The 24050-nt window shown below is 41.5% G+C and overlaps 1 protein-coding gene across 1 annotated transcript in view; it reads right to left on the bottom strand.

Annotated features, from left to right (window-relative positions):
* The window catches only part of nek7 (NIMA-related kinase 7), a 67466-nt gene that overhangs the window by 23239 nt on the left and 20177 nt on the right, over nucleotides 1–24050 (bottom strand). Inside the window, exons 2-6 of the mRNA XM_039811169.1 lie at nucleotides 17792–17879; nucleotides 10515–10655; nucleotides 8618–8680; nucleotides 4606–4716; nucleotides 1111–1219 (exon numbers count right to left, since the gene is read on the bottom strand). Of these exons, the coding sequence (XP_039667103.1) occupies nucleotides 1111–1219; nucleotides 4606–4716; nucleotides 8618–8680; nucleotides 10515–10655; nucleotides 17792–17845 (478 nt within the window). The 5' untranslated portion in view covers nucleotides 17846–17879. The remainder of the gene's footprint in view (nucleotides 1–1110; nucleotides 1220–4605; nucleotides 4717–8617; nucleotides 8681–10514; nucleotides 10656–17791; nucleotides 17880–24050) is intronic.

A 24050-nucleotide genomic window follows, 5' to 3' on the forward strand; every position in this document is an offset into this window, starting at 1 on the left:
CAACGAACATCATCTTAATTTTTATCATCTGGGGTGTCTCAAACATCATTAAACATGCATTATTTTTATTGGTATGATTCGACAATATGCCACTCCGTATCAAGGATGCTTTAACTCTTACGTCTCTGCACAGCACAACAGAAATGACTAAAATTGACAAAAAATGTCAATGACAAATTGTTGCCCAGGGTCGGTGACTGCAATAGAGTTCAGCCTTTTCAAAATAATTTAAAGTCTCTGCAAGGTAATTTTCACACCATATTGAGACATATTTTTGTTTTTTTAAGGGCTAATGTAAGAATTTGTAATTGGTCACATGCTTTATTTACATAATGAATCACATCTCTTTGGTTTGCTCAAACTTTATTTTCTAGAAATGATAACCAGTTTAAAAGTAACCACTGTTTTTATGCTACCGTTTATCCTGGTAATATGTCACAACATTAGTAGAAGGTGTGAAAAGATCTGTGAGCAGCATTTGTACAAGTCTCTCCAACTAGTATGCACATTCCATTAGTACTCTAAAACTATTTTTAACCATTCATGGTTGCTTAATTTATAAGCACAAACTTCTCCAGGTTAAACAATAAACAAATAAGAAAATGTTCTCTTTATATTGGGCAGGGTTGGTAATGTTGGCATTCACCGGTAAGCAAACACCTAATATTATCATACCCAATGTTTAAAACAAACAGGACTACGGTTAGCTACGTCGCAACAACGCGCATTGAGCTCAGGGTCGTACACAGGAGGGTTAGAGTACGCGCAGCGGGGCAGGGAGGCATTTCATTGGTTCTTTCCAAGCGGACTGCGACAGTGATTTGTCGCCGTTTTTACAGGATTACAGCAGCTACAGATGACGGATCTTTTTTGATTTTTTTTCAGAGGCCATAAGTTATTTATTGCTGTCGGGGTGTAAAGAACATTTTAAACAATATATTAAAAAGTTTATATTGGAAATAGTTACCAACCCTGCCTTTACTCTGTGTGTGTGTGTGTGTGTGTGTGTGTGTGTGTGTGTGTGTGTGTGTGTGTGTGTGTGTGTGTGTGTGTGTGTGTGTGTGTGTGTGTGTGTGTGTGTGTGTGTGTGTGTGTGTGTCTCAACGCTACCTCTGTGCATCACTCTCCGGGAGTGCATGTGTTCGAGAGCACTGCACAGTTGGACAAAGTATTTCCACACTGTTCTCTCTGGGATGAGCCTCCTCTGCTTCTTAAAGTGCTGTAAAATAAATACAAGCACACACACAAGACACACACATACCGAATCAGAAAATCTAAGCAACATTAGCATACCTGAAAGAAAGAACAAATAAAATATTTTAATAGGAGTGGGAAAAGGTCTTGTGTGGCACGGAATACAATTTTTACATGCTAGCAAAGTGTTTATGTCGGTGTGTGTTTATACAGCATCGATCCCCAGCCCCCAGCTCTGACTCCACTGCTAATGGAACCCAGACCACTCTCCTCTCGGTTTGTCCCTTGCCTAACCAAGCTTCGTCTCATTTTCTCTATGGCCTTCAATGGAAAGCACATGCATTCTCAGGAACAGAGAGAAGAAATTTGTGGTACCTTCCAAAACTCTCCCATCTGGCACACAGCTCTTTTGTTAGGTACAGCTCTCAGTGGCACAGTGGTTCCAGTTGTTTTTGGTTTATTTATTCATTTTGGAGGGCTGAGTGAGTCGTTCTGGATCATCAAGAGAGTGGTCCATATCCAAAGAAGCCACAATAACGGCAGAGATTCAAATTAGGCATAATGGCTTATTGATTGACAATGACAATTATCAGCAAGTGAGGATAGAAACTCATCCTCAAACAGCACCCGTTAAGACTAAGTAGTAGTAAAAAGTCTGGCTACCAGCAGGATTTTATGGGGTGTTCTCATGGTTCCAAGAAGGGAAGCCTGGACTAGCCAGCTTAGATGAGAGTCCTGCACATGAAAATTACAATTTAAGAGCAACAGTACAATAATAATAAAATTCCCAAGATATGGACCTTTTCCTACTTCCTACCCCCCTACAGCGGGCGCCCTTGCTCCGACCACACCTATCTTCGCACTCAGACTTCATTTTGACCTCAACCTCAAACTTCTGACATTTAAAAAAAAGACATGACTAGCTTCAACAAATTTACAACCGTGCAAGTAACTTTATTGTATTTTAAGGTATATCTGTGTGACTGTATGCATGTATTTTCAAGAATCATACAACTACTGCTAAGCATCTTCAGCGTGTGTATTATTATTATTATCTCTTAATGAGGCTACAATATGACACTACATTAGGAAAGTGTATATCTGCTTTAGAAAGAGATCAAACTGTTGTCTTTAGTGTGGTCAGGGGTCAAGGAAGAGAAAGGACAGGACTGTTAGAATTACTGGTCCATAATCCCTAGTAAACAATGTGAGAGAAAGCAAGAGAGAGAGACACAGAATGAGAGAAAAAGAGATAGAGAGGGAGTTGGATGGGGAGACAGCAAATAGTGGAAGAATGGAAGAAAGTAAACGACAGGTTGTAGGTAATAGTAAGATACAGAAAATGAAGAAATTGTATCAGAGAAAGAGAGGGATAAAGAAAGATAGATATGTAGAGAGAGAGAGGGATAGACCTTGGCCTACATCCAAACAAAGCCTTAGTGAGAAGCCATTCTTCCCTTGCCCTCCTATTTCCATATCAGAGGACTGTTTGATGTCAATGGGGGAGCACATAGACACCCACCAACACCACCACCACCCTCCTCTCCATGCCTTTAACAGCAAACACTGCACATGCAATATTCTGTAAGTGCATGCAAATCAAGGACCATTTGATTTCATTTGAATTCTGAGATGGTCAGAGAGAGAGTAATAGAGAATGAGGGAGGGAGAAAAAAAGGAGGAGAGACAGCGTGGAGGACGAGAAATCAAAAAGAATGAAAAATGTTAAATTCATGCATCGAGGGGTGTTCTGTTTTACATATGGCACACTGTTCAAATGTGTTTACTTCACATTACGGCCCAAGGAGGGGAGGCTAATCCATGGCACGCACCTCTGGACTGCCACATTAGAAAAACAAATCATTTAGAACTGTGAAGGAGACAAATGGTGAGGAGGAGAGGCATGTATTTGTGTACATGACTGTATATTGTCAGCAGCCATAAGGAGATGACAGTCTGAATGCTCCCAGCATCCTCGGTAGCTTAGCTAAGATAGCTGTGACGCTCAGTGGTTTGTTATCTTACCTCTTCAGGCTGCCATGATGAGTCTTTGTAAAAGTGCATCTCTGAACATTTGCCTGAGTGCATGTTTCTAAGGTTGGGTCTGCACATACTTTGCTTACACAGTATACCATATGTATGTATTCAGTGTGTGTGTGAGTGTGAGCTGAGCCTGCCATGTTCACTCTTGTACCGCTAATCCTCGCCTCTCCTAATTTGCTGTGTTGAACTGTGCGGATGTGGAGCTGCTGAGTATGACTGCAAACAGCTTGTCGAGCTGTGCTGATACAACGTTGCGGCATCATTTATGCATGGAAGAAGACCAGTTTTTTTTTTTACATGCACACCACTAATTTGCTATACTGGCAGGTTTTAATAATAACTGGGGGTTTGGTCTAACTCAAAGATGAATAACATGGTGAGCCTGGGATGTAATCGCTACCACTTTTGAACAACCCGGTTCCTTCTGCTCCAATTTCAACAACACCCCAAAAAAAAACGTTGTTGATCTAGGTTTAAGACATGGTCAACTTGAAACATTCATGTGGCTCAAAGCCACACATTATGTAATTATAATATAATATACATTTGCTTATATTTGACTCAATGTTGATTTTATTGGTTAGAACCATTGAAATGATTACATCTCTCTGAGCGAGATCTAGCCAGAATGAAAAGCTGGGCCAGAATGTGGCCAGTATTAAGGGGGGAAAAAAACATGAGGAAAAAACACAATTAAAACTTCAAGTTTCCCAAAGTCCTTTATTACATTATTACCACAAATGACAGCTTTTGTGGCAAGTACCTCAATTTAAGAATTAATATGTAAAAGATATGCGGTATGAACGTAAGATTAAAGGCAGATAAGATATGCTCAGTATTTGTTCATACCCCCTACATACAACACATGCTGGAACTTTATGACCCTTAATCATTGTTCGATTCTTTACAACTTCCCTTTCACAGCCTACACAGACTGCTAGGACTAAATGGGGTTGCAAAAGGCCTTATATTAGTTGGTTTTTGGTTTCAGTATGGAATGGGTGATTCAGATTGACGAAGTGTCCAGGTCAAAATCCCGTAACAACCACCAACCACAAACCACAGACTTCCTTCAGTTATTAAAAGGCCACATCAGCAGTTTGTTGCTTTCATGACAGCATTCCTTATGACACCAAATGTGTGATATGGTGTTGGACTGGTTATTTTAGATATACCAGAATTGCCCTTTGGAATAACAAGACACTGGATTTTTGGTATATCTGATAAACCAAGACAGTTGAGTCTGAATGCTCCTGTGTCTGAGTGTTACTTGAAGTATTTCATGACCACATGATCAAATCAACTGCACTTCCAGCAGTCTGGGCAAGAGTGTTAGTGAGTGGTGTGCTGTTGTGGAGAGTTCCTTACCTTGATCATACGTGAGAGGTCCCCTGCATCCGCTAGCTCCAGCACAATGTTCAGCTCATTGTCCTCAATAAAAGACGCATGGTACTTTATCACATTGGGGTGGTTCAATTGCTGTGGGAGAAAAAAAAACAACGACATGTCATGGAGAAGGAAAAGCAGAAATCATGCAGGTGACACTCGTCACATTAAGGGCTTCCATGGTCACACTACCTAATCAGAGTGAAAATCATTCACTGTAGAAGCTACAGACCGTAGCATCTTCTTGCGAACGTGTTACACAATTTATATCCAAACAACCTTATCAGCTGATTAATAACAGAAGTTTGTGTCATAAGTTGTATGCTTTCATCACCAATTAAAACAACAGTGAAATTCATGTTTGGAATCCATATTTATTAAGTGTGGACCTAATGAGACGGTTTTGTCCTCCAGTGTGACAAAGCTGGGTGACACGTCACAACATCCCCTCTGCCTGTGATCACACACACACACACACACACACACACACACACACACACACACACACACACACACACACACACACACACACACACACACACACACACACACACACACACACACACACACACACACACACACACACACACACACACACACACACACACACACACGCCTGACAGGCCGACATGGCTGGCAGTCAGAAAAACAAGCATCCCAGGCTCATCTCTGGCTGCGATTCCTTCCTGTTGGTTGGTCAATAAAGCAGGAACAGCATTCCCTGTAGTAAACAAAAAGTCTCTATCCATCCAGAGCAAGAATAGACAAGGGGGAGGGAGAGAGGCGCAATGAAGGGGAAGAAACAAATGACACAGTGACACAGACAAGCAAAAGAATGATGGAGACAGGGCGGGGTGAAGAGGTAGGGAAAGAGAACAAAGGTGAGGAAGGTGGAAAAAAAAAAAAGAGCAGGATAGGAATCAGGTGAGCATAGTTAGAGAAAGGGGGAAGGGAAAGATGGTGATATGTGGAGAGCTGGAGACATGGAGCTGTGTGGCGTGGCAATGTCGGGGGGGCGCGTGTGTGTGAGCAGACGGAGCAGTGTGACACACGTCCTCCACTCGGCTCTGCTCTGCTTTCTCTGCTGTGATTAAAGAAATGTTCATGCTCCGGATGATCCCGAGGAGAGGGAGAGCACAGTACAGTACACTGCGCAACACTACACTCTCCACTCCGTCTCTGCATCCCTCCACAATCCCCTTTCTCATTCGTTCTCTCTTTCCCTTCCTCATGTCTCCATCTTTTCTTTCTCCCTCCCCTGTCCTCTCTTGCCAGATGTATTTTTGGCTCAGAGTGGCAGATCTGCACAGCTCCACACTGTAGCACAGCCAGAGAGTGATGACAAGTTCCCCCCCCTCCTCCGCCCACCCCAACCCACTCCTCATCCACAACTTGAACCTCAGGCGGAGGATGCAGAGAAATAAAGAGATATGTTCACATGCAGATGTTTATGTTAATGATGAATGCAATGCAACAATCATTCATTGGGAAATATCACATAGTTCTGCATGATTATGTAATTACACATGCTCGCTGAGACCCACCAGTGTGTGTAATTACTTAATCATGCAATGTGATATATTTGGTGAGCTGGTGATGTGTTTCAAAGAAGAACAAGATACTGAGTAATGCAATCTGATGGTACAACATTAACCATGATAAGAAATTAGGTGTATTTGCAGTGTATTTATAAATGGAATTACATGCTCATATGAAAGCAGCCAGTAAGAATTTGAACAACAATATTAAATAGATCCAAGTGTCCTTAAGCTGCGAAAGTTGAAGTAAAAACGGCTTCTAATGTCCATCACCAGCAGAAACTAATGCCTTGTGTTGCACGACATATTGATATTTATCACTTCACTGAACAAGAAAATTAGTAGATATGCAATGTTTGGTTGTTTGTCCATTAGAAGAGAAACTAAACAGGTACTAAACTTGCGAAATAAATGTATTGCTCTTAGAGAGATCTAAAGATTAAACTGAATTTGTGTGTGTGTGTGTGTGTGTGTGTGTGTGTGTGTGTGTGTGTGTGTGTGTGTGTGTGTGTGTGTGTGTGTGTGTGTGTGTGTGTGTGTGTGTGTGTGTGTGTGTGTGTGTGTGTGTGTGTGTGTGTGTGTGTGTGTCAGGTTAAATGAAGCTGGTTGCTGCCAGTTCTCCGTCTTGTCAGTAAACCTCTGGTATAATCTAATCAGAAGCAAAACCCAGACATGCAAGCACACACCACGCATTTTTGCGAAAACTCCAAACACAGAGACGCAAACGCAGACATAATTACAGCTTTTCACTGCTGATTAGGGCAGGTCATTGCCAGCTCATAATCCAGGCTTGATAGTAACCCACAAGCGAGTGGAATTTCAAAAATGGAGATACTAGCAGTGATCAGGCTATTTCTGCAACCAACATTCCTATCAGCGAGGATTTAGACAAAGGGGCAGAGTGAGATTCTAAAGTTGAAATCATCACGCCAGAACGGGAAAATACAGATGAATGGGCAGACAAACACAGACAGACAGACAGACAAACAAACAAATAGGCAGACCGTTGAAAGGCCATGACTCTGTGTGTGTGTGTGTGTGTGTGTGTGTGTGTGTGTGTGTGTGTGTGTGTGTGTGTGTGTGTGTGTGTGTGTGTGAGATCATGCGCCAGTATGTGTGTCATTCCAGTCGGTCCATGCCAGTGTGCCTCTCATTATTCTGATTTGGCTGTGTCTCCTGTTGGCCTGTCTAGTAGGGGATAAGGCAGAAGGACTGTCTCTCTCTCACACTCAGCCCTTTATTATCAGGCTGGCTGGGCAGTGCAGAGCCGGGCATAACTTCCATGTTCACTAGCAATCAGCTTACAGGATGAAAAGAAGAAAACAAAAAGCTCTGAGGGGGGAAGATGAGCAAGGAGAGGGGAAAGGAGGAGGGATGGATGGAACGACATAGCAACTGGGTGAATGAGACAGACAAGATAGGAACAAGCAGACGGTAAAGGACACAGAAAAAGGGTACGAGGATCCATGTAATGAGAGAATTAAAGCAAATGCCTAAAGGAAATGAGAAAGGTAGTCACCTGGCAGAGTGTGACATTTAACCCTGCCCTGACCCCTATTAGGAGGTCAGAGACACAGATCCAGGCGAACCCCGCTGTCTTGTGCCGTCAAGTCAGCGATCTCTGCTACTCAGATTACAGCTCTCTACAGGGTTTCGCCTGCATCTGAGTATTGTTGTCTTTGATTGTCCCAAAGAGCCCCTGGAGCTTCACTGATGTGTTTGAGTGGTACAAACTAATTGGTTTGTTTTCTTTCCCTGTGTATGCGTGAGCATGCGTATGTGCACAAACTGCCTGTAGTGCACATGCATGCGCAGAAAGGCTTCATATATGGAGGGAAACGCTATCAGGAATGCATGAATGCACACACAATCAAACCACAAACACACACAACGTTGACATGCATCTAGGATCTTGCAGACAGGGGGAGATATTGAAGTAGTCATTAGTTTGTTCATTAGTATTTTAGAGCAACCCAGCTGACACATGTTTATGGTAGCTTGATAAATGAAACAACTTCATTGGGGGGAAAAAAGTAAAGCAAGAACAGGAAAGGGAGGAGGCAAAACATCAAGAGACAAGTGCTGATGCACTGTTGCCCGGTTCTGAACATTATAAAAAAAATAAACAATAGTTTTGGCATTTAAAAAAGAGTCAATGTGAGCCTGGAGGGATGTTACACTGGTGCGCCCACACACACACACACACACACACACACACACACACACACACACACACACACACATTTTCACTTGTGTGCACAAATACTCAAACACCCCTCTGCATTCATAACCATGCAAGAAAGCGCACACGTGCATGTGCCCACACATCAACACATAAAATCCAAGCCGTCTGGTGCAGATCAATTGTTTTCCTGTGGTGGAAGGTCTCAGCTGAGGCACCTTAAGAGAACAGAGCGCAGAGCATGACGCCGTCTCCCTCTTCTCTGGTTCTTTACCTTAAGGAGATCTATCTCTTTGATGCAATCTTGCCGAGCTTTGGCATCCATCAAGTCGAATATCTATCAAGAGATCAAAGGGGGGGGAGGGAGGGAGGGAGGGAGAGAGAGAGAGAGAGAGAGAGAGAGAGAGAGAGAGAGAGAGAGAGAGAGAGAGAGAGAGAGAGAGAGAGAAGTGTTATGACATATTCAAGAAATTGTAAGATGGAGAGATGTAGAGAAGATAAGGGAAAAAAAACACAAAACAGAAACATGGTTGCTGTTATCTAGAGGGTGGCGTTGGAGTGACTACAGGTGTTTCACATTGGAGTAACACGCACGATCCCTGTGTAAGGTGTGTGTGAGGTGTGTGTATGTGTATGCTTAACCATAATAAAATGATATCCTCCTGGCGGTGTGTATGTGTGTATAGTCAGTGAATACCGAATGTACTGTATGTGCATGAATCCGTGTGTGTGCACATTCCCCAAGATAACGGAGTCATATTAGCCTACACAGCATTTTTTTTTTTTTTCCAACTGAAAAATAAGAATCTGTAGCCGTGTTTCCATTCACACATTTTGAAGTATTGCATTATAAAAATCTGAAAGAAAATGGCAAAATTCAATAATAATTTCTCAATTGCGCAAAAAGCTTAATACGCTCGCTTGGGGTGGTTTTTGCCTTTGGGGAAAAAAAGAGTTGATGCACTAAATGGGACTTGGAAACGCCTTCGCCAAATAAGTTATGATGTAGCGAAAATTTAACTTACATGAATGATCAGCTGTTTCCGCTGTTGCCCACTTCCCGTATATGCCCATAGCGTCTTTGTGTCTGGACGAGGGTTGGGCATCGTTTGGATTTTAACGATTCTGATTCCAATTCTGATTCTTCCTTTCGATTCCGGTTCTTATCGATTCTCGATTCTAATTCTTTGAGGGGTGGAGTTGAAACGGGTCACATGCTTATTTCACAAATAAGAGGAAAGTTTTATTTTGATTCAAAGGTGGGTTGCAGTTTGACGGGGCTTTTTCAACGTAAAAGAAAGCCACACTAGAGCACCGCTTACTGTGCTCCAAGGCTGCAACACAACAAGCGCCTGGCTGCTACGGAAACCCAAAACTTGCACATGTTAAATTTGGAACCCATGATCAGATTTGAAACCAAATCCTCCAAACGATTCCAATAAATAAATGATTCCGATGGAATCGTAATTTTTGAAACGATTCCAAGTAGGAATCGGTTCTCCATGCCCAACCCTAGTCTGGACAGCATGAAACACAGCTGATACTAGCTGACATGAACAAACAATTAAAACTTGCCCAACTGAATTAAATACCTTCCCATTTTCTCTCGTTTAGATGGCCAAGGTGACTTGTTTTGTTTCCGGTTAGCAACCTCTACTTCTTTTACTCTGTTTACTGCCGGATTACAGCCACGTGTACTTCACACTAAACTACGCTGTAGCCTAGTTTATTCATTATTCCAAACCAGTTGATAGAAACATGCCAAATTTGCATTTCTTGATTATGACGTTTCAAAAGTTCGCTTAAAATTCGCTCGACAATTGAATGGAAACACGACTTGTTACTCTTTTCTTGCATCTTTTTGTAATTTATTTCTGATGTATCATGCTTAGTTGACTTTATCAAGTTGAATCAAGAATACCAGTGTGTGGATTCATGACTTTCTACCACAGTAGAATGAAGGTGAGATCCCCAGTGCTTAATTGCCCATAAGTGTGAATATATTTGGTTGTCTGTTTGTGTTTTTCTGGTGACAGAATGTCTCAGGTTACCCTTTCATGAGGACAAAAAAAAAAAAAAAAAAGAGGCAAGAATAGTTCAACATCTCACTGGCTGAATATACTGGCTGCACATGGTATCCAAAGTGATGCGTATTACTGTGTGCGTCTTACCTGGACTTTCTTCAGGGCCATTGACGTGTTGTCTAACAGGTACCTTGCCCTGTACACCTCACTGAACTGGCCCCGTCCAATCTTCTTCTCAATCTGGAAGTTTGCCAGCGAGTTATGGCCCATGTCTGGTTGCAATGGTTTCTGAAAGAAAAAAGCAACTTTATTAGCAGTTACGCACGCACGCACGCACGCAACGCATAAATAAAACATCCTATTACATCAAATGTAGGCCCCTCATCATTCCGCCTAAGTTGTTTAAGTTCACAGGAATCCAAGTCATCTTCCTTCCTTTGTCTGCCAAGTTCTATCACTGACAGTCTGGCACTGGGCCACAGACTACAGGATTCGCCTCTCCTCGCCACACGATTGGCAGCGGAGGCTGAGACACTCAACTCACCTTCCACAATAAAAAATAAATAAATAAATAACTCAACAACAAACCAGAATGAGCCCCTTGGATATGATGTGTGAAAAAAAAAGCACAGAGCAGGCTGCATGACCTTTCCAGCCTTTTGGTAAACTTGTACAAGGCGTCGGCAGGAGCAAACAGAAGGTGACAGATATCTGAATGCCACATGTCACCAGCACTTCTGCCAACGTGGCCGTGGGAGCAGCTCGGGGGCAAGCAACTTGGGACAGAGGGAAAAAGACAGAGGTCGAGAAAGTCAAAAATGAATCTCCTAAGCATTAAAACACACAAGAAGGGAGTGTCATCATACTCATGGTAACTCTGTCAAACTGCTTCACTTACGTTTAGCAGTTTGACAGAGTTCCCATCAGACCGGAAGCCAACCAAAATACTATAAAAAGGGGGAAAAAAAAGTTTAGCTGTGTAGAAGGGCAACAACTAGTGATTATTTTACAACTGATTTGACTGATGACTACTTTTTAAAATAATCAACTTAACGTTTAGTCTGTAAAATGTTAGAAAATTGTGAAATTGGCCATTACAATTTCAAATGCCCATGGTAACATCTTCCAACTGCTTGTTTGGTCCAGTCAATAGTCTTTAAGACAAAAATATTCAATTATATAAAGCAGAGAAAAGCAGCAAATTTTTTTTTTCTGACAGCTGAATAAATTAACTGATTTGCATCAGTATTTAACCAGAAGATCGTGCCACATACTATATATATATACACACACATATACATATACATATACATATATATATATATATATATATATATATATATAAACACACACACACATATATACACACATACATACACACACACATACACACATATATATATATATATATATATATATACATATATATATATATATATATATATATATATATATATACATATATATATATACACACACACACATATATACACACATACATACACACACACATACACACATATATATATATATATAATTATACAGTCAACTGGAGTGATGTCATCAATCATTAACAAATACAAAGACACTTACACATCGATAGTGACGGGAAGGGAAGCACAACTCCAAACAGGATTGTTCATGGAGGTATAAGGCTGGGGGTGGGGCAACCAATTTAAGCATTTCATTGTTTTTTAAAGTTTAAAGTTGACAGCCAAAGGAAGAGGCGTGAGCCAATTAGATGCCCTGTCCAATTAACACTTAACACCGTCGAGGTGTGTGTATTCTTCAGCATGACACCACCATCATCCCGAGCTGTCTGAGAGTCGCAGTGACAGAGAGCATGATGCACTTACAGGAACTTAAAAAATAATAATAATAATGCTTTGCTAATAGCTACCACTGAATGCTGTATAAACAGTAACATATTGTTCCAGTGTCGACTTTACATACGCTATAAACTTGCATAAAAGAGAGGCAAAATGCAAACCTACACAAAGATCTACAAGGTGTGTCACATTGTAAGTGTTGCCATATTGTGCAATGACTTGTCATAATGGTGAGAGAAGCATTTGTGCAAGGATAAATGATGGACAGTTTGAGGTGCATATATTCAGAGAGAGGGAGAGAAAAAGAGAGTGAGAGATGGGGGCGGGGCAGAGGACAAGAGGGCATTGCTTTCATTCGCTGCGTGGTAGCTTGACAAATGTTAGCATGAGCCTCTAAAGCGCTGTGACAACCGCCTGCTGAGAGCACAGTCTTGCTAATGTGTCCTGGCATGCCAGCCCCCTAATCACACATTTACATATGCAATGACCTACATTTGCATGTCAGATCGCACACTGTCCGGCATGATTAACAGTGGGCACCTCCCTGTGTGGAGTCGCCCTGGGTGGCAGCAGAGGCCGTGCGAGGGCGGAAGAGAGGGCTGGAGGGAGGGCGGCTTTTTTGGCAGCCAAGGGGCCGGGCTGCCAGGCAGGATTATGTCAGCCAGCGGCCCCGGCATTAGACACTTCATTAGAGCTAATCTGTTTAGCAGTGGGCAGTGTATGTAAACTTCACAGGCCATTTGCGGCACCTCTTCGCCCCCTGGCCTGGCCTTCAAAGGGCAGCCAGGCCAAAGCTGAGTGACAGGCCGTCTCATCTGCCGCACACGGGTGTCACACAATCAGGAGCTCCCAGCTGAAACACTAGGCCCCGACAAACATAAAGGGAAGTCACAGAGGAATGACCCTGAATGATGCAAGGGTCAGTGTCTGAACCAAACTGGAAGGAGACGGTTCTACAGACTACTGAGTGTAAGGGTCTAAACTTGATTGTTCATGTGTATGTTAAATAAGATGGAAGAGCACAAAGATGAAGGGTTGACTAGTGGACCTTTCAGAAGAACAGTGTATCCATTTTATCTGAATGGGTAAAGCATGGCACAAATGCTGCCAAGGGGACACATTTGATTCTTTCTTGGGGTTTTCCATTTAAAGAAAAAAAGAAGAAAAATCATTCAGAAGGCTTGAAAACAAAGCTGCATTTTAACCTTAAAATCAATGAATCACTTTTTTACATTTATCCATCACAAACTTCTCATACCAGTGTTAAGGCATAAACAATAAAAAGGAACGCACCGGCCAATATTAAGTCATTTAAAAATTGGTAAATGACTTTCAATTCGGGGTCACGTTAGACTTGGGGCAGTAGTCGGTGATTCTGGTGTTACCTGGTGGTCAGGCACACACACCGATTATTTTACTTGCCCACTGCCCCCACCATCGTTTTGCTTTTATAGAAAAATAAAACCCATTAAGTTAATATTCGTGTATCAGCACCCCTAAATAAGTTATTGAAGTCGGACAAAGGATGCTACAATTATAAACTGAAAGTGCTCCGTACAGCAGCAGCAGTAGACGATGTCAGGGGATTTGGTGTCAAATCAAAAAGCAAAACACACCTATTTGGTAATATTTAAGAACTTGATAACATTAATGAGGCAACCTGTAAACTGTAAACCCCGGCGGCCGCCATGCAGCCAGAACGTGGTGCAGCTGCGCCGGCTACTGTAGAGAGCTCTGTAAGCGGCACTGACAAATATCTTTTCTTGTCAAATGTCCGGTGTAATCGGCAGCACCGGTGTTGTCACAAGTTTATTAACTGGTGGGAAAATTTCCTCACCTTGTCTTCTATAAATAAGGCTGAGACAAAGAAAAAAGTAGTGATAGGCCCTTTGATTATTACGGTCGCTTTCTAAATTCTGATCTTCAGAATACAGATGTTCTTCATGTTTTTCTTGACTTGTATGTGCCACATTTCTGTGGTGTGATTATACTATTTTCACTCACATCATTCTGGTTGGTGATGGGGACAAGCTGCAGGGGATGGGGATAAGTGGCAGGCAGCCGTGCAAGGCATTATGGGTAACGTCTGTGAGGGACAGCGTATCTTGGGTTTAAAGGTGACACACAACCGCCATGGGCAACTCACTAGCAGGGGGATTGAAAAAGAGAAAAAGAGAGGGAGAGGGAGGGAGGGAGAGAGAGAGAGAGAGAGAGAGAGAGAGAGAGAGAGAGAGAGAGAGAGAGAGAGAGCTCATCGAAGGAAGTGTGATACGGGCTGCCCAATAATGACACCATTGCCAAACACAACTGACAAGACACATGGAGAGTGGAAGAGGGAATGCGGAAGACAGGGAGAGGGAGAGAGAGAGTGAGAGGGGGGAAAGACAAGCAGCAGAGGGGCGAGGGTGTGATGTGACAGCCCAGCAGAGCCAACGGCTGCTACAGAAAGGCCAGCGGCGGCAGAGAGGTGCTGTCTCCCATGGAGAGAGACAGCGAGGGCTGCAGCAACAGAGAGAGAAACTCAGGGCACGTCCACACTAAGCCGACTAAATTTAAAAACACACCTCTCCATTTTGGCACACTGAACCAGCATTTTACACACTGTAAAATCTCTGTGAGGCTGTGGCTGCGTATTTTGGTGTGGATGGGGAAAATAACATTAGCCAACAGTATAAAAAATTAGAGGAAATGAGGACAGAAAAGAAGGAAAATCACATGCAAGGGTCCCAGACATGAAGCGGGGTTGATGTAGGTCGGTCGGTGCCTTAACCCCTGGTGCCTTAATGCCACCAGAGCACCCTGTGATTACTCATTCTAAACCTTAATATAGCTTATCCAGGTGAATACAGGTATTTTTAGTATTTATTCTGTCAGACTAGTTTGAGATCATAAAGTAGTGACCAACATTCAGTGCAGACAGTGCCCTAGAAAGTACTATTCATTTTGTTAAAAGTTAGCATTTATGACCCACGACTAAACACTATTTTTAAATGTATCAATTGGTTTGTTTTCTTATTGTTTAAGCAGACAGGGATCTCCACAAAACAACCACAAAACTCTTGTGTGGACACAAATGGTTTTCTCGTCATGTAAACAATGTTTTCCAAAATTAGTAATGTGGATGTTTCCAAGAGAGACATGGAGGGATACAAGGAGAGACGGAGAGAGCAACTGGCAGGCAGGGAGCCCCACTCCCACCCCCCACCAGTCACCTGCCCCCTTGAGCACGGCACCATGCAATATTTCTCAGCCAACCGCCAGGATTCACCCCAAAGGTGCTTATCGTTCTTCTCCTATCAATCTGCTCCACAACCGCACTGCCTTGTCTCAGCGCTTACAGACAGATCCGTGACTGTCAAACTCTGCAGTGACGATCAAAATCTGATGTGAGGGGGCCTCCTCACCAACCCTCCCACTCACTCAAAGAGCAAATGCGCCATTAAAAATGCACATCTTACCAGCTCATCTCGTTTACCTAATGCATATGCATCATACCTCCGGGACCAAGAGAAATGATATTGCAAGCGATACTGAATATCCTTCATCACATATACAATTCAGATTTCTTCAGGGAGGAGGCAGCCGTGCTGCCAAGCAGACTGAACCTTGGGAAAGTGTGAAACAGAAACAGGACTTGTTGAAAGACACCCATCTGGATGCTGCTTAGACAGCCATCTACATACTCTAACTGACTCTCTCTCTCCATCTCCCACTAAATGTGAAATCAGTTCAGCGTCTTCTGTGAGAGTGAAAAAACATGACGCAACACAGAAGGTTCACTGTGCTACCAATAACCTAAGCACAAAAAGTGGGCCTGGAATTAACACTGATGTAAACTGCTAGAAATAGGCTGAAAAAAGAAAAAAGAGAAATCATTAAGCCTGAACAATAACACACAATCAACTGTTGGGAGATCAGTAGAATATCTAGTGTCTGTGTCTGTGTGTGTGTGTGTGTGTGTGTGTGTGTGTGTGTGTGTGTGTGTGTGTGTGTGTGTGTGTGTGTGTGTGTGTGTGTGTGTGTGTGTGTGTGTGTTGCCTAAGCGAATATAATCATTAGAGCTTTTATCTGACTTTCTTCTGTGTGCAACCCAATTATCCTTAATTTTGCAATTACAAATCTTAAAATAAATTAACCCCCTTGGCAATTCCAGTGTTAATGTTGCAGTGCCCTTGCATACGCAAGAAAAACAACAACTGAGAGTGCAGGCCTATTTTTAGTTTTGTTTCTTTCTCCAAAATAAATCCACATTTTCTCTGGGGCATATGGATGATCCTCTTTGTTTAAAGTCTATTCAATAGTTATGGAGGCAAAAACATCCTTCTGGAAAGAAATCAATGGACCTGATGTTGGAGGGCGGTATTAAAATCCAACAATGACCAGATCTGCACAGAGCAAACCTGAGTTGTATTGAACCAAGAGAGGCGTGCAGGGAGGCCAGGCTCTGCCAGCCTCCAGAGCTCTGATCAATAGAAACAACTCAACATTCATCCACTGCTGTCTATCTCACACACACAGGCTACAGCAGTCTGAAGGATGCACTGACTGAAAGGGACAACTTGACTGAAGCAGGGAAATTATAGTAATATAGAGTATTAACAGTTCAAATTGTGAAGTAGGTAGGATACTATGCTTGCAATGAACAGATGAGTGGGTTATATCATCATAAATTATCGAATATGTCCCCCTTTGAATAAATCTACAGGGAAACAATTTGTGATGCCACAATCCTTATTCAATTTAACAAAATCACTCACTATATGATAGAATGTGACATGACGGCAACACATGATCTACTGAAATAGAAACAATTAGCAACAGGGTGGTATAATCTTTTATCATGGTGCATCTCCTAAAAAATAAATTGAAAAAAACTCTTCATAGATAATTTGAACTGATTGGGACTTAAAAAAATCCAGATACTTCATCACATTGATGCAACAATCCTGTGAATCTAATACTGCCATCTGCGAGACCTGCAAGACCTGAAACGTTGCTGACAATGGCCCAAAACCACCAGAGACTGAGTAGGAGACTGATTAGAATTCGGTAGTGCTATCGATGTGGGGACAAATGAAAGATTAAGCCTTAAGCTTTCATTTGTCCCCACATAGATAGCACTACTGAAGAACCAGTCCAGTCCTCATCACTATAATATTGTGCTGGCCTTAATGTAACTTGTGTATGTTTACTCACTATGTGCAATTCCTATATTCAAACTTTTCATTTATTTATTTATTATGCGTAACTAACTTATTATGGGGAATGTGCAATACTTTCCTATATCAGGGCCTGTGCAATATCCTCTCAACAATTTTTTGCTTGGCCTAAAGCACATTGTTGTCTTGTTATAAATTGTTATGTACTTACTGTCTATTCATGTTTGGTGCATGTGTTTGTATGCAGCTGTTGTCAGCGCTTCTCTTTGCCCAAGACAAATTTCCTTCGGGACAATAAAGTTTATCTTATCTTATAAAAAGGTATGATAAAATACCTTTTATGCAGCTGACAATTTTCATCATCTCACTTTATAGGTCATCCTACCTCACCACCCAGGTAAGCCGATTGGCTTGTGTTCATGTGTGTGGGGTTTACCTGGGGTTGAAAGACTGGCACGGCTGCATGCTGTCCTTGTGGCTGCGTGTCCATATCCACGGTGATAGGAGCTTGATCCGTTACACCTCTGAGAACAACAAACACACAAAATAGAACTTCAGGTTAGCCAACTCAACATCATCAGACAAAAAACACTCAGCAGCAGTCACTTCCTTTAAAAAAATATCTAAATTCTACAACATTTCACAACAGAAAATAATAACCTCAACTGGACAACTGTTCTCAGTTGTTCAGCACTACACTATTGAGTGCTGGTTGCAGCCAGAGTGTCAAGTTTCAGCGGAACTGGATCCCACGTCATGCCTGTGGATTTGAAACTCTGTCTGGGTCCCTCTCAAGTTGCAGCATGGCAGAGCTACAGCAGGCAGTGATATGAATCTGAACAAAGTAAAGATAATGCCACTCTGTATTTCCTTGGCATTCCTCCAAGGAACCTTTCATGGGAAATACTGGTTATACCAGCATTTTACGCATTTCCACTTAATGTTCTGTTTTCTAAAAGAAATACAGGTCACACAGAAGTGAGTGTGTTGGGTATGGGTGTTTGCCACGGTGCTGTATAATTGCATGTTCTGGCATGTAAGCAAGCTAATTGCTTAAGATTCTCCACCACCAGTTGCTTGGCCTATCACCGCACTTAAAAACAGGCCGTGCCATAATATGAAATGTTACCGGATATAATAATTTACACAAATCTTGAAAAGTATGATGCAAAACATATATTATTCACTAATGCGATCCAGAGTCTCCTCTCAACTCATGCATGTGGGATGAACTCTGAATTGAACAGATGCTCTTGGATCATTTCTGTGCAAGGTGTCTGTAATGCACAAACTATCGTTGCATAGTCTAACAATTAAGACCAATTTACTCATAACTTACACACGATACAATGGATGCATAACACTATGTGTCATGCACAAGTAAATACATATGTGAGATGAGGTGTTTGCAAGTATTCAACATACAACGTTAAGCTAAGGAAATGCGTGCCCAGATATTTGCTGTGATGTTTGAATGTGTGTGCACATGCAGGCGTTCACATGCATCTGCACACAGGCTGGGTGAAAGCATTAACAAGCAGAAGCTATCGACAGAGGCAGATAAAAAAAAATCCAGACTTTACATATTCAGTAGTCAGTAAGGGGGGGAAGGGGGGGAGATGACCAAGACTAGTACCATATATGGTTTATCTACAGATCTAGACTGTAGTGTAGGGATTTATGATTCTGCCACTATCTCTTTGCAAGGTCTTAATTACACGAATACTGTACATACAAGCAAACACAAATGGACAAAGACATTAAAGTTCTACACAAATCTAAAAGGGACACAAAATGTCACAGTGGGACATTTGCATGTTTTTTTCCACTAGAGCGAAGGCCGTCTGTCTGCGGATCTGTCAGTCTGTCATTTGTGTCTTACTAACTATCTCTGGTCTCTGTCGCCTCAAACCTCCCTGGCCAATTAAAAAAAAACCCTGGTACAATGGAGAGGAGAATAGCACAGAGAAGCTGTCTCTCCCCTGATGTTGTCAGTCCCATTCACTAAAGGTTAATAATGCTAATTAGACATCTGCAATATACAGTATATGCATGGCACTATTAGTGCATGTTTGAGTGCGTGTTGGAGGTCTTTAATATGTGCATGTAAGAAAGCATGTGCATGTGTGCGCGTGAGCATGCAAGTATTTTGCATATTCTGTGGTTGTTTATTTTAGATTAGTTCAGCTTTTCTTTCCGGGGGTTCGCCGGCCTTCATGTGAGCTTCGAAGCTGGTGAAAATAACTGTTTGCACAACACCATTTCTCCTGGGATTGCATTGACTATATTGGGAATATTGTTTTTTTGAAATTTACATTAAAAGCTCGTTTCAAACAAGTTTAAATAAATTCACATGTAAAAAAAAAAAAATACATATATATATATATATTTAAATAAATAAGGTTTACATAATATAATAAGGATTTAAAAGAACCCACCGCTAGAGGCAAAAAGGCAAATTAGAAAAACCTTGTCAAATGTCCGATGCTGAATCTTTTGGTTCTTATTTTTTTAACTTAATAAAATCACTAAAGAACAATAATTTTTGAAAGCCAACTACTGCCATGTTTTGTGTAAAGGCCTAACAATGACACTATACCAATGTTGATTACATTTTCCATGAAAACCAATAAAATTGACAACTTGTTCCCATACTAACCATAAACAAGTTGAGCTATAGGTTGAAAATGTAATTCTACACGATACATAAACAACGGTTCCAGTCACACAAAAGATCTGCACTACTCCACCTTAACATTTTAAGCACGTGTCCCTTAATTACGGTAATAAAAGGTATTACCTGTCAAATATTGTATCTATCTCAGTATATTTACCTTCACATGTTACATGAGCTGTTGGCACTGTCATGGAAATCCGTTTTCCTCATTAACATGCAGATCTTTGCAAGGTGTTTTACAATTTGATTAGATCACTTATTCTGTAGCGAGAAACCTGCGATCTCAAAGTGAAACTTAACAAATCATGTGCAGTTCACAAGACTGACTACCACGAACAGACAGCACCATTATCATACAATGTGTACCATGGTTAGTGGATCATTGTAGACCTTAGCCAGGCAAGCCTTTGTAATAATTGGTTGAGCCTTTTAATTTGTACCTGTTTTTAATTTGGCTTTAAGTCCTATTAAGACAATCTGGAAACATTCTGGATAAGCACTGAGGGCTAGGTGAAAATGGGACCTATTAGACAAAGGCTGACTGGATGGCTGACTAGCTGGGTGTCGTGGCATTTTTATTTGGGTGTCACAGGGCACTTTGCGGGTCACCCACCCAGGCAGCCTTTATTCATCTTGTAGTGATTCTTTGCACTTCAGCCTTGTGTTTTGTTAGATTGGGGCTGGCCACCTCACTCCTCCCCTTTGTGTTTCGGACTGTCTATGTGTCAAAATAACCAGCGGGCATCTGAGCTCCCCGACGTTCTTTCGCCTCCCACATCCCACGTTAACGAGATCAATTAAGACTGCCATCTTAGATTAAAACACACCAAGAAATAACACAATTAACGAAGATAACTCAATCAAATGAGGCAAGGTCACACTCTCGGGGTGTTCGTATTCACACACAGTTTACGTAATGTGCAATTCATCAAAAGCAAAGCCTTGTCCTTGTGACCGGACAAATCAAACACATAGATTGATTTTGAATTTCATCATGTGAACCTTAAAGCTACTAAAGCTCTCTCTCCATAAGCCCTTCTATGCCATTTCCACGGTTTCTCTCCTCGTCTCTGATCCACAAAAAAAAGGTGCTGCTCTCAACCCAGGAAGGAATTTTTGACTTCCAAAACATTTGGTGGTCACAAACAGCAGTGGAAACTCAAGGTACCAGTGTTTTCTTGTGATTTTGGCAGCAGTGGGGCAGCAGCAGCTAAAAGCTAAATCCCCTTAACTATTCATAGGCATGTCAGAGACTAGTTCAGAGCTTTGGTCTGAGACAGCTGCAAATATACAACAGAATAGACCCATGTTTAGAGTGCGGTAGAGAGAATCAATACAGGCTAAACGTGGAAACACAATATGCTCATACCTAAAATCTTGACATGTTTTAGGTCTCGGGCTTTACCACTTAGACTTTGGCATCATCTCGCAGCTGTGACGTCACAATGAAATCGACTGTCAAACTATTACTGTATATTATTATACTTGAAAAAAATGTCCACAGATTATCCCAAACCGTTCTCACCATTACCATAACAGTTAGGCCGACATACATGTACATACATACATACATACATACATACATACATACATACATACATACACATACATACATACATACATACATACATACATACATTTGCAGATAAAAAAATTGGCGTGATCTACAGTGCATTGGAGCAAGCAAATAGGGATGCACCGAATATTTGGCCACCGAAAATTTTCGGCCGAAAATGGCCCAAAAGGGCATTTTCGGTTTTCGGCCGAAATACTTTTATCACCGAAACAATACGGCCGAAATGTTGTGATGACGCAAACAGAAACCGCGACCTGCACGTGTGTCAGTACCCGATCCACCAGCAAAGCGTCTCCTAAGCAAAGAGGTTGAGACGGACCACGGAGTGAAAACAATGAAAAGTACGCTCTTAGAGTCTGTCAGCATACGTTTCAGTGAGATCTGTTCGGATCCTCTGCACTTCATCGCGACAGTACTTGATCCGCGTTATAAAGACCATTACTTGGATGCGGAAATAAAGCAGGGCGCACGAGGAAATGATCCAGGCCGCGATGGATGCGGAGAACCCGCGTGGAGACGGAGCAGCGCCCAGCGCAGGAGGAGATCAGAGCGCAGAAAAAAAGACTTGTCTCTCTGCACCAGATGAGGGGCATGCACCCTCGTTGTCTGATATGTTCAGTGAAATCCTGCAAGAAAGTGCCTTAAGTAGTAATAATAATAATAATAATAATAATAATAATAATAATAATAATAAGTAAGCTATTCTGTTCTTAGGCTACTATATACTGTATGTGACTATGAGATTGTAGCCATATTTCTGCTAGATATTTTTTTAATTAAACTTAATATTAATTTATACAATTGCAATGCCTTGATTTTAGTAAAGTTAGTACACAGTCATAGCCATAAATGCAATGGTACTAATAATTGGCATAATTTATTTTGGTGTTTCGGTTTTCGGTCTCCTCTTTTTCGGTTTTCGGTTTCGGCCAAGAATTTTCATTTCGGTGCATCCCTACAAGCAAGAAATCCATTTATCTCTCTGACAAGCTGATGGTTGTTTTTCTGTTGAGTGATGGAAAAAAAAAACTTTACCATCCAGACCACCAACCACTCAGTGTAAACAAACACTGTTTTCTGACTGTGTTCCATCTAATGTGAGACTCCAGCCCGACATTCTCACAGCAGGACCAATCACACGGAGGTAATTAAATGATAGAGGAGGGAAGGGAGAAACAGAGTGAGGCAAAACAAGAGGAGTAGAGAAAAGGATATTAACAAGACTATTCAGCAATTTTATTTATTTATTCATTCACCATGGACAATGCACACTAATCACCATTTCAGTTTCCACCTCAATGTAAATGTGCTAGAGTTAGCTAATGAGCAAATATTCATCTCTCATCCCCGTTTTCTGTGTTGTCACACTTCCAGCACACATCTGATTTGGTAATTTTTCCTTATTTGCAACACATCTCCATCTCTCACCTATCGTACTCATCTCAAATCTGTGATTCCTTTTTTTGTTTTCTTTTCCTGTAACATATGTTCTATCACCTAATGTACTGTGCAAAACTCTACACTCTCTGCTCGACAAGAAATAGACTTTACGTGAAGTGCAGTTCCCCTGAAGGCCATAAAATGCTGGCTCCAATCATAAAATCCACCAAAAAGGGCACTCCGGCAATTTATGTATTGCACTTTCATAAAGTTGGGGGACTCATCTGATGACATCATCAGGGTTATTTTTTCAAACTTTGGAGAGCTCCCTGCAGAACCATGGAAGACATTATACAACCGTTTTCACAGGCTGAGCAGAATTTTACATGAGTAAACTGAGATTCATAAATGAAATCATTGAAGTGTCCTTTGAAGTCAATGGAAAAATCCAGTTTTCCTCTTACTTCTCCTGATCTACTGAATCATTTACACACAAAAGATAAATCTCTTATAATCCAATCTGTCTCGGAGCGTTCTTGCTTGACGGGTGACCACCCAGGATTTCTACAGAGTCCATTTCTGTACAACCAACTGTGCCAAGCACACCACTGGTTAAAAACATTCAGGACTTTTTTTTAATGTGACCATAAATCTTTTTATTAATTAAATCTTCTTCTTCGAGATTCCAGTACAGAGATGCACTAATAGACAGATCCTCGCTAAATCACCACTCCACATTTTTTAATTAAACTCACTGTTTACATTAAACATTTGCTAAAAAATAGTGGCTAACTGTGTTTAACTAAATACAATTTGCTGTAGCTTCTTTATTAGTCTATATCGACACAGTATTTTTCCGGTGCCGCCAGAACACCGTGGCCGGATGTGCCGCAGAATTGTTCGACTTTATCATTTCATCATCACTATGATGCACCATGAGCTTTTAGTTCAAATCGCTCTAACAACAAGTTGGCTTTTCACAACACTGTGGACAACAAGTTGTCCCAACGTTGACATAAAAGAGCACGTCTTCAGTCAACTGGGTCAAAACTGAGTGGGAGA

The sequence above is a fragment of the Perca fluviatilis genome, chromosome 9 (assembly GCF_010015445.1).
Source record: "Perca fluviatilis chromosome 9, GENO_Pfluv_1.0, whole genome shotgun sequence".
Classification (NCBI taxonomy): domain Eukaryota; kingdom Metazoa; phylum Chordata; class Actinopteri; order Perciformes; family Percidae; genus Perca; species Perca fluviatilis.